General features: G+C 36.5%; 1 protein-coding gene across 1 annotated transcript in view; it reads left to right on the forward strand.

The window, feature by feature from the left end:
• Window positions 1–12,313, forward strand: part of ANKRD31 (ankyrin repeat domain 31) — a 135,911-nt gene that overhangs the window by 37,841 nt on the left and 85,757 nt on the right. Inside the window, exon 10 of the mRNA XM_008071045.1 lies at window positions 1,341–1,483. Coding sequence (XP_008069236.1) covers window positions 1,341–1,483 — 143 coding nt within the window. The remainder of the gene's footprint in view (window positions 1–1,340; window positions 1,484–12,313) is intronic.

A 12,313-nucleotide genomic window follows, 5' to 3' on the forward strand; every position in this document is an offset into this window, starting at 1 on the left:
TGAGATGACCGTGAGTGTGCCACTGCACTCCAGCCTGGGCAAGGGAGTGAGACTCTGACTAAAAAAAAAAAAAAAAGTAGAGAAGGGGTCTTGCTATGTTGCTGAGGCTGGTCTGAAACTCCTAGGCTCAAGTAATACTCCTGCCTCAGCTTTCAAAAGTATTAGGATTATAGGCATGAGCTACCGTGCCCAGCCATAAATTGCATTTTTTTCTTTCTCTTTTTTTTTTTTTGAGTTAGGGTCTTACTCTGTCACCTAGGCTTGAGTGCAGTGGCATGATCATGGTTCACCACAGTCTCAAACTCCTGGGCTTAGGTGATCCTCCCACTTCAGTCTCCTAAATAGCTGGAGCCACCATGCCTGGCTTTCCCTTCTCTGCTTTTTAAAAATGCAACTTTTAGGTGTTCTTACATCTATCATATGATTGATTGGAATTTGATACATGTATATAACCTATACCATTGTCTTTGACTAACAAAGTAAAAGAATTTTATGTGTATGGCTGGTTTTCTTGCAGTAGTTTGTGGTTTGCTAGCTGAACTACTATAAACAGCTTTATTATTATTATTAATATTATTATTATTATCTTATTTTTTTGAGTTGGAGTCTCACTCTGTCACCCAGACTGGAGTGCAGTGGCCGCTCCCAGCCACTGCAGCCTCCACCTACTGGGATCCGGCAATCCTTCTGCCTCAGCCTCCCAAGTGGCCAGAATTACAGGCACACGCTACCATGCCCAGCTGATTTTTTTCTTTATTGTAGAGATGAGGTCTTGCCAAGTTGCCCAGGCGGGTCTTGAACCCCTGGGCTCAGGCAATCCACTCACCTCAGCGTGGGATTACAGGCTGAACCACCAAGCCCAGCCTCAGCTTTTTTAAAGAAGAAGAAAAAGAAATATATACTTTTGAACTGACTGATGTGTAATCCAACCATCTGGCTTACTTTAATAGAAATACCTTGAACAAGAAATAAAAATTCCCTCATCTCTGCTATTTTTTAAAAATGCAACTCTGCTAAAAGTAACCTGCAACCAGCATTTTCTATGAGTTGATAATGACCTCTATACAGCCTTTTTATTTGGAGAGGTCATGATTGCATTCAAATATTTTACTTTTTTCATATTTTCCTACAACAAAATTGAGGGGTAGGAGTTTGATTTGTCCTTCAGATTGATTGAACCCCCCCAAATAATACAGTGAGCTATTATGGTGGTATTATCTTGTCTTATAACACAAATATTTATAAAGAAACAAGCTAGAATGAGAGGGTTTTTTTAAGGGTAGCACAAACCATTACTCAGATCCTGAATATAAACTAATTCCATTTTGTTTGTATAATAGGTTGGACAGCACTTCATGAAGCTAGTGTAGGAGGGTTTTATCAGACAGCAAGTGAACTATTAAAAGGTGGAGCAGATGTAAATTTCAAAGGAATGTACCAGATTACTCCCCTATATGATGCTGTGTTGCATGGACATTATAAGGTATTGTGGTGCTTTTGTCTGCAGAGCAAATGATACATTTGCAAATGTTGAATATCTCTTGAACCATACAGTAGAAAAAAATACAGGAATTTCAGTTTCATTTCATTCTGCTAGTGAATATTCAGAGTTTATAGTTACATTTTACTGTGTGATGCGTTTGTTGTGCCTAATTTGGTAGATGCCATTTTATTAACTATACAGCATATTTTTTGGTCACACACAGTATTTTTTAACTTGTCATTTTTTAAGACTCTTTTCATATGGTGCTTTATAGAGTTTAAAACAATATTTTCTTCTTATAGAGTATTATACAATGATGTCCAGTCCTGATCAGAGGTCTACAGGTTTGGAAATTCTAATGTCACATTCAGAGTCAGCATAAGAGATGAAAACTTTCCAGAGTTAATGATCAGCCAGTGCACACCAGTACAGCTGTACTGCTGGCTAAAATATCAGAATACTGTAATTTCATGCCAGTTGGTTAATAGTAAATGCAATAAATAGTAACATTAAGATTATGAATTCTAGTATACATTGTTTATCTCATAAATCATATATATATATATATGAGCTTCCTACACATTTTCCTACATTGCAGGACTGAGCACTTGCTGAAGATATCTTGTTACTTTTTTGGGAATTGGAAGTTGCCTTGGGGTTCAAAAACTTCTAGAGTGGGAAAGGGGGCTAATTAGATAGGCTCAGGAAGATTTGTTCTGCATATTTCCTGAAGAAATGCCTAACACAGGTTGCCTTGGGGCAGGCTTCCAGGAGCCGTGGCCATAGACAGAGCATAGTCCTTCATAATGTGAAACACTATTTCAGAAGGGTTTAGGCAGTTTTGCTTTTTTTGATAATATATTTATTGATGGTGCGTGGTCATTTTTGCATATTGTATAGAGGACTTTGGGGAGAGAATTCTGCTTAGGACCTAAAGTAATGACCAGAAGAATGCAAGCTTGGACAGTGACATTGTGAACATTTTCTCTCTCCTTTATCCTTTCTTCAACTCTGGCTTTCAGCAGAGAAACCTCACTTCAAAGCTCTTCTTTCTCTCTAGCCTCAAGGCCCATTTGTTCCCTCACTTGCCAGGGCTGATCTGTCCTTGGGTTTTCTACCTTTGGGTAATGTGAACCCTGGAGTACTTTATTTTTTCTTCTTTTCTTTCCCAATTCTTCCTTTGCTCTCCTTGGCAACTTGGCTTTAGTCAATTTCTGCCTCACAGGCTAGCATTGGCTGTGTCTTATTTGGCCTTTGCAGATATACAGTCTTGTCTGGTTCCCTTGATGATATAAAATGAACCGCCAACCACCTGACTCATAGGGCGCCAGTTCCAGAATCCAGTTCCCTATTTACCACAGTCCCTCTTGCTAGCCTCCAGTCTTCCTACAGCTCATGTGCTCCTGACCATGGCGTATTCTGACTAATGGTGGGAGAAAAGAGAATGACAAGGCAGGGATGGAAGTGTAGGGATGGTCATAAGATTTAAAACTAAAACCCAGTGGACAGGATGAAGTCACAGTCTTTTTTTTTTAACTTCCATATTTTTTTGGCTAGGAAGAGCCAACAAGCTACCTCCCCCTGTCCAAGAGAGTGACAAAACTCCAGTTCAGTTCTGGACTGACATAGCATTAGCAACCAGCTTTGAGAATTGAAGTGAAATGGGGCATGGTTTTGGAGGATGGATAGTGGAAACCTCAGGTGAGGATCTGGGCCTACCTTGAGGAATCTCTTAGACGAGGCAAAGATGATCAGACAAATGGCCTGGACTCTTGGTGTGAGCGGGCTCCAGTGCCTTAGGTGTCTAACTAAAGATGTCAACAGGAAAGTCTTAGGAACCTGATGCTGGTCATAGCACCTGAAGAGTGAACTATTAACATTCCACAGAGTTGAAGAAACTCGAATATATTATCTTACAGTCATTGACTGTTATGTTGGAGAGATACTAAAAGATAGCATCCTATTTTCTAAAAAGTGAAAAAATCATACCCACATAGTATGTGATTATATTTATTTGAAATAGCCATAACAGTCAAATTTATAGAACAGATCAGGGATGGGAAGTAGGGAGTGGAGAATGTGGAGTGACAGCTAATAGTTAAAGGGTTTCTTTTGGAGGCAATGAAAATGTTCCAAAATTAGACTGTATTGATATATATCTCTTTTAATATGCTAAAAAATAATTATATCCTTGAAATAGGTGGATTGTGTGGCTTGTGAATTACATCTTAAAACTATTAAAAATAAATGCGTTTTTTAAAAGTGGCAAAACTGGAATTTGAGAAACACAGATGATCGGCTCAGCGCTGTTCCTTAGAAAAACCTGCAACATTTATGAAATATATGGTTGGGAGACATAGGCAAGAATGTGTGGTCTTTGAGAATGTTAGGCATCACTAAGAACAAGCCATGCCAGACGAACCTTTATTTCTCTTTTATTAGGCTTACTTGTTAGCAGGTGAGGAAAACGACATTGATATAAGCTATCACAATTTTAGCGAGGCTTTTATTTGGTGAGGTGTCCTATGATGTGTGTGTGTGTGTGTATGTGTGTGAGACGTTATTGGGAATGTTATTGGAATTCACATATATTGCAAAAATAACTCTCAGACATGGTGATTATTCAGTCTGTGTGTCTGCAGTGAGCTCTCTTGTAAGAATTTATTATGCATTCTATTCTGTAAAGAGTCAGAAGCACCTCACTGAGTTGGAACATGGACTGTGTTTTGTTGTTAGAGTATTTTTAAGAAATCCCACATAGCATATCATTTTACCCCTAAATACTTGAGCCCGCCCCTCTAACAGTTAAGGACATTTTTAAATACCTACAAAATAATCTCACCTAATTAAAAACTAGTAGTTTCCTAATACCATTTAATACCCAGTCTACAGTAAAATTTCCTAGGTTATCTAAAAAATATGTGTTTATAGCAGATTTTTATTTGAATCAGGATTCATCAAGGTCATACATCATATGTGTTTATGTCTCTTACAGATGCTTTAATCTACAGCAGTTCTTCCTTTATTCTATATACAAAGAGGTTTTTTGTTTTGTTTTGTTTCATTTTGTTGAGTTGAGTTGAGTTCTCACTCTATTACACAGACTGGGGTGCAGTGGCATATCATGTCTCACCACAGCCTCGACCTCCTGGACTCAAGTGATCCTCCTGCCTCAGCCTCCCGAGTGGCTGAGACCATAGGTGTGAATTACCACATCCAGCTAAATTTTTTAAAATTTTTTTGTAGAGATGAGGTCTCACTCTGTTGTTCAGGCTGATCTCGAACTGGGCACAAGCAGTCCTTCTGCTTCAATCTCCCAAAGTAATGGAATTACAGTGAGCCACTGTATGTAGCCAGGAAGGCTTTTTAATTGTCTCCTATTTGTTAAAGCAACTTGGTTATTTGTCCTATAGAATTTCCCAAATTCTGGATCTGGCTAATTTTATTTTTGTGGTGTTGTTTAACTTCCTTCTTCCGATATTTTCTGTAAATAGTTCTGTTTTAATGAAAAGTCTATTAGAGGTCAAAGTCTGGATGCTAAGTATGCTCATTACAGTCGGATGTTATTGCTTTTAAGCATTTTCAGTGAAATACATTATTTTAGAAAGAAAAAATATGAGTTCATACTGATTTTTATTTCAGACTTAATAGTATAGATTTATACTTCACTTTCATTCTCTGCTTGTATCTCTTTTTTTCTTATGCTAAATATTTGTTTCTTTTTCTTTCTGTGTTTTTTGAAAGCAGGATTTATTAAGAGAACAGAAAAGCTCCCATAGTGGGAGGGGACCTGAGGGGGTTGCCTAAATATTTGTTTCTTAATTCAGTAATTGAATTACATATTTCTTTATCATATAATGTACTTACAGTATGACTGTTAATAAAACTACTAATGAAGTTTTTAGGTAGTTATTTTTATTCTTAGCATATATCCCATTAGAGATGAATAGTCAGAATACTGTCTACTGTCTTTTCGAGGACAGGCTGAGTATTCTTTGTCCAAAATGCTTGGGATGAGCAGCATTTAGAATTTCAGATTTTTTCAAATTTTGGAATATATGCCTTATCCTATGTTGTCATGAGGCTTTTTGGCATGTTTAACCATATCTTTATACCACAGAACAGAGAATAAGCAAAACACCACAGTGAGTAATGCACGTAGGCTGGGCTTCATGTGGGTCATCACGGGAAACCTGCCATTGGCATGTCTGGTGTGCACCTGTGCCACATTATTGCCCTTTTGGGTGTCCTTGCATGAGGGAATTCGGGCATGTCCAGAAAAGCCATCTCACAGCTGAAGGGTGCCAAGAGTTTCTTTTTTCCCTTGTGAGTAAATTGTGAGTAAATTGTGTTTTGTACACCAGTGTTTTGACTGCAACTCATCACAAGAGGTCAGGTGGGGAATTTTCCACTTGTAGCCTCATGTGCTCAAAGTTTCAGATTTTGCAGCATTTCAGGTTTCAGATTTTCAGATTAAGGTTATAACAGCCTTTACTTGAAAGAATTTACTTCTCTGTCTGCTAGCTTCTCATGCAGGGAGGTCAGCTTATTCACGAGGGAAGGGGAAGCACTTGATTTGATAGCACGGTTGCAGGTGAAAATCCACAGGCAGCCTTTGAATAGAAGTGTATTTCCTTAAGGAACTTGCCTTAAATAAATGAGAACTGTGATGCCAGCCACTTACTGAGATTTCTCTTCCTACTTCAATGGCTCCAGATTCATAACCTGTGGTGGTGGCTTTAAAATATATCTACACATTCTTTAACATTCCTCTCTTCAAAAGTTAGAACCTGATTCCCCTTCTCAGGTGTGTGGGTTGGAGTTTTAAGTGACTTGCTGTTAACAAAAGGACATAACATAAATCACTTCTAAGGTTAGCTTTAAAAGTATTATAGCCTCCTCCTTGTTTTCTCTCTTGGTTCATGAACCCTGGGGGAAGCCAGATGTCATATTGTGTGGATACTCAAGCAGTTTTTTGGAGAGGTCCGTGTGGCAATGAACATAGTTCCTGCCTGCAGTTGTGAGTGAGCCATCTTAGAAATAGATTCTTCAGCCCAGTCAAGCTGTTAGATGATTGTGTTCCCAGCCAATATCTTGACAACCTCACGAGAGACTCTCAGACAGAGATACCCACCTATGCCTTTAGCCACTACGTTATGGGGTAATTTGTTAGGTAGCAGCAAATAACTAGTACAGAACCTAAATGTAGGTTTAAAGTAGGGGAAAAACACAATGAATGAAACACAATGAAAACACATTTATTCATTACCCTTTTGTGAAGAGAGCTTTTTAAAGTTAGAAGGTACATACGCAGGCTTCAGAATTCATAGTATACCAATTCCTATAGAGAGAATTGGTAAGTACAGAAAGTTGGTGAAATAGACTGCCTAAGTATTACTTACTGACTTCACTCCTTTGAGATTGCCATCCCAGGTTTTCAGAAGAGTAAGGCTCTCACTTCTGCCTTTTCTCTTCCTCCATTCCTCTTTCTCATGGTTTATTATTTGTCACAAAACCTTCAGAGATCAACTTTTTGTGGGGACAGCCTCTTTATAGCACTATTTTTCTTGAAGGAAAGCAATGCATTCTGTATTTGCTGAACAGAATGTAAAGATCCAGGCATAATTTCTTTATCTTTTTCTTGTACATGGCTTGTATAGGAATTAATAGATTTAATCGTATCTACTATTGCTCTCAATTTTCCTATCTAGCATTAAATTGCTAGTATAAAATAGTGTGAAAAGCAGAATTATTAAGTTGCTGAGTCTTAATTTTTAAAGGATTTGGCTCATATAGTTCCTGTGTGTGGCATGGCGTTTTTCTCTCCTAGACATTTTATAGCTTTTCCATTTAGATTGTTGTCCTCTGTTGTGACTTCATGTCTCATATTTTCCGAGTTGTATTTTTTTGTGCCACTTCTATGATATGGATTATTTGATCATAAGGGCTTGAAGTGATGAAAGCAGTAGGAATGAGTAGAAAAATATTGGCAGAGCTTGGGGTTAACATAGTTTTCAGTGCCAGATTCTCTAGTAAACCACATTGGTTTGCTAGAGAGGAGTTTGTGTTTTTCACTTAGGAGAATTATTAGAAGTACTATTACTTCCATCATTTTTATCAATTGTGGCACATGTGTGCATCTGATGATACAATTATTTCAAATAAAACAAATGTTTCTTTGTATAGGCTGAACAGAGAGAAACTTCTCTTTTTACTTTGGACTGATGCTTTTTACCCTTATCTCTTTCATAAAGTAAGACACAAGAGCTTATTAGTTTTTATTTAAAGCAAAAGACAAAATGAGAAACATGTTACATATTAGTTATAAACCAAATCTCTCAAGTTACTCTGACCTAACTCCCAATTTACAGGAAATATGAAAGGTAAGGGAGCAAATTATGTCCCCAGAAAGAAACAATCGGTATATTCAAAAATGCAGCATATTCCACAAGAAAAATTTGCCTGGATGCTGCAAAAGTCAATATTTAAAGGAAAAAAAGTGAGAAAACAATACTGAACCATGATTGGATCCATTTCCACAAAACAGCTATAACATATGCTGGTGGGGCAGTTGGGAAAATAGGATATGGACTAGATTTTCTTGTAGATCTATTGTCTAGTTGTTTTCTCCATGATTGAAGGTGGGATACTGAAGTATCCAACAATCCTCATTGAATTGTCTATTTCCTCCTTCAATTTTGTTGGTTGTTGATTGCTTTATGTGTTTGGGGACTCTGTTGTTAGGTAAACATAGGAGTATAATTGTTATATCTTCTTTATGGATTAACTCTTATCAGTATAAAATATCCCTGATTTTTCTCTAGTACATTGTTCTTTGTTTTAAAGTTGACTTTAGTTGATATTAGTATATCCACTCCAGCTTTCTTGCTGTTTGCATAGTATTTCTTTTTTTCAATCCTTTTACTCTCATTATGTTTGTATCTTTGAATTTAAAGTGTATATCAAATATAAGATATGTAGTTTGATATTAAAAAGAATCCATTCTGGTAATCTCAGCCTTTTGATTGGGTTGTTTAATCCATTTTTATTTAATTTTGTTATTGATATGATTGGATTTACATCTGCCATTTTGCTTTTTGTTTTCAGTCTGTCTCATCTTTTTGTAGTTTTTTCTTCTTTACTGCTTTGTTTTGCATTGAGTATTTTCTACTGTAACAATTTGATTCCATTAATGATTTTTTAAACTATATTTTTGAGGTTTTTTTTCTTAATAATTGCTCTAGGGTTTACAATATACATCGTAACTTATCAGAATTGACTTCAGAGTTATGTTAATTTAATCTCAGAGAGATATAGAAATAGTATTCTTATGTAGCTCAATTTTTGTTCTATTCCTGTTACACATATTATGTCTGCATATATTATAAATGCCACAGTGTATTGTTACAAAAATTACTTTATATAATATATGGGTATTTTTAGAGAAGTTGAGATAAGAAAGGAAAGCAAGTATTTATTTATAGAGTTTATTATATTAAGCTTCCTATTTTTCATTTTTGGTTCTGTACATGTTTTCCTGTGAATTCAAGTTAGCATCTGGTATCATATTTTTATTCCAATTTAGCTTTATTCTTATCTACTTCCTTTGTGTGGTTATTGTCAAGTATATTACATGTATATATGTTACAGGCCTTATAATACAATATGCATATAGCTTCGTGCCATTGCTTTTTAAATCAGTTAAGGGAATAAAGGAAAATAAATATACAATCATAATATCTCCTCTAATTACCCATATAATTACTTTTACTGGTGTGCTTTGTTTTTTCATATGGCTTTGAATTACTGTCACTTGCTTTCAGCCCAAACAAATACCTTTAGTATTTCTTTTAAGATAAGTCTTTTACCAATATATTCTCTCAACTTTTCTTTATCTGGAAATGTCTTTATTTTGCCTTCATTTTTGAAGGATAGTTTTGCTAGATAGAAGATTCTTGATTGACAGTTTTTTCTTTCTTTCAGCTTTTAACTATCTCATCCTGTTTTCTTCTGGCTTCTATTGTTTCTAATAAGAAATGAGATGCTAATTTTATTGCAGTTCCCATCTAAATGATACATTCATTTTTAGGTTTTTTTTCTGCTTTCATGATTTTATCTATGACTTCCAGCATTTTGATTTTGATTATGTCTAAATGCGTATCCCTTTATCCTATTTATTGAGCTGCTTAGATGTGTAGATTAATTCTTTGTACTAAATATAGGAAGTTTTCAGCTATTATTACTTTGGATATTTTTCTACTCATTTTTCTCTCTCTGTCCTTTTGAAGCTCTCATTATGTATATGCTGTTTTATTTATCTCTGGTGCTCTGTTCATTTTTTCTTTCACTTTTTTCTCTGTTCTTCTGAATATGTAATCTTTATTAATCTATTTCCAAATACACTGATTCTTTGTTCTGCCAGCTTAAACCCACTATTGAGGCCCTCTGATGAATTTTTTATTTCGGCTATTATTCTTTTTAACTCTAGAATTTCCATATGATTCTTTTGTATAGCTTTTATCCCCTTACTAATATTCTTCCTTTTATAGACCATTGTCATCATATCTTTAATTCTTTAAACATGGTTTTCTTTAGTTCTTTGAACATACCTAAATAGCTATTTGGAGTGTTTGTATGTAAATATAGACCCTCTCAAAGCAATTTCTGTGGCTTTTGTCCTGTGTGTGGGTCACACTTTACTGTTTTTTTACATGTCTGTCTCTGTCTCTCTCTCTCTCTCTCTCTCTCTCTCTCTCTCTCTCTCTCTCTCCTGCTAAAAAAACTGAACATTTTACCTAATATAGCAACTCTGGATGCTGATTTTCCCCAACCCACATGCCAAGTAGGGTTGTTGTTTGCTTGCATGTTTATTTGGTGACTTAGCTGGACTAAGTCAGTGAAATCTATTTCACCTACAATGTACAACCTTCTTATCCTGCTCCAGATAGTTTTTTCTTGTTTTTATCTTTAATATGGTTTTCTGTAGAATACTTCTGGTTCAAGATCATTTAGTGGTCAATAATTGATCAGAAGTTTTGTTTAACCCTGAACCAGCAAAGTTTTCATCTTTTACTATTGGATCTGGTGTGGCTTAGAGTATATGAATTTATCCTACAAGTAGTAACTTTAGAAGTTTTCTCTCCAGTGTCTCCTCAGAGGACCATCAGGATGACTATAGTTTTAGATGGGATCTCTTTGACTGTCTTAGTCTCTGATCTCCCTATTGAGCTTCTGGCTGGTCTGCCTCTATAATATCACATCCAGCTGTTACCCTTCAGTCATTGCCTGCTCTCTGCTCTTGGTGTTATCCTTCCTTTTCTTTTGAAGAGTAGCATACACTTGCAGGTCAGTAGTTTTATTAACCTATATTCCGCCTCTATAATTTTGACAGTCCTCTATTTCATTATGTCTCTTTCGGTCCAGGTGTGTAGTGTTTCTGCTGACATTGCATTTTTAAAAAACCCTGTGAATTTTCCATGTCTGTCTGAGGATTCATACCAGCAGACAACAGGATCTTTCACAGATCTTTCCACAATCCCATAAATTTTCCTGCCTTCTGCTGAGATGGTTGAGTGAGCCCATGAGTCACATGCCTACACTCTTCAACACTAGCAAACGTTTTCCAGTGATACCCTTGGCCTTCTCTCCAGAGCGTCCTTTTCTTATAGGAATCTCCAAATTTTATCATGTTTTTCCAATCTGTATAGACTCAGAATTTCCCAAATCATCATGCTTTGGTTTCTTTTTGCCTAACAGTTCTTTCCTCAATTTATCTTTTCACATTTTACTCTAGGCCCAAGAAGAAACCAAGTAGTATCTTCAATGCTTTAATGGAAATCACTTCAGCCAAAAATCCAACTAGTATCACTTACCAGTTCTACTTTTCACACAACTTGTTGGACACATCTAGGCTTTCTGCCACTATATAACAAGGCTCTCCTTTCCTCTAGTTTCTAAACATGTGTTCTACATTTCCTTCTGCGTCCTTTCCAGTAGTGCCTTTAACATTCATTTTTGCACCAACATTTCGTTTATTATGATGTATGTATTCTCTAAGATGATACAGATTTTTCTCCACTGTGCTCCTCTTGAGTTTTCACTTGGTAGAGCCTTCAACATCTGTATTTCTACCAAATATCTATTCAAGGCAATTCAGGCTTTTCCTATCATGTGCCTCAAAATTCTTTTAGCCTCTACTCATCCAGCTCCCAAGCCACTTCCATTTTTATTTATTTGTTATAATAGCATCCCACTTTCTGATACTCAAATCTGTATTGGCATACTGTGACTGCTGTAAGCTATTACCACGAACTGGATGGATTAAAGCAACAGAAATATGTTCTCTCGCAATTCTTGCCAAAAGTCCAAAATTTTTAATAAGAGAAGAGTATTACTGGGTTAAAATCAGAGTGTCAATAGATCTTCATTCTTTCCTCTTACTGTAGAGGATACTCTGTTACCTGCCTCTCTCAGCTTCTGGTGGCCACATCACTTCAGTCTGCCTTTGTCTTTTCATTGCCCTTTTGTGGAGAGAGAGAGAGAGAGAGAGAGATATCTTCCTCAGCCTCTTTCTTATAAGGACACTTGTGATAGTATTTAGGGCTATAGTGAGCTATGATTGGACCACTACACTCCAGCCTGGTTGACAGAATGAGACCCTGTTTTGAAAAAACATAAACTAAAAAATAAATTACTTTTGTTACTATAGAAACCCAGTCCTGCCGGGCTCGGTGGCTCAGCCTGTAATCCCGCACCTTTGGGAGGCTGAGGTGAGTGGATTGCCTGAGCCCACGGGTTTGAGACCTGCCTGGGGCAGGCGAGACCTCATCT

The sequence above is a fragment of the Carlito syrichta genome, unplaced genomic scaffold (genome assembly GCF_000164805.1).
Source record: "Carlito syrichta isolate Samal-C Ts95f unplaced genomic scaffold, Tarsius_syrichta-2.0.1 Scaffold314105, whole genome shotgun sequence".
Classification (NCBI taxonomy): domain Eukaryota; kingdom Metazoa; phylum Chordata; class Mammalia; order Primates; family Tarsiidae; genus Carlito; species Carlito syrichta.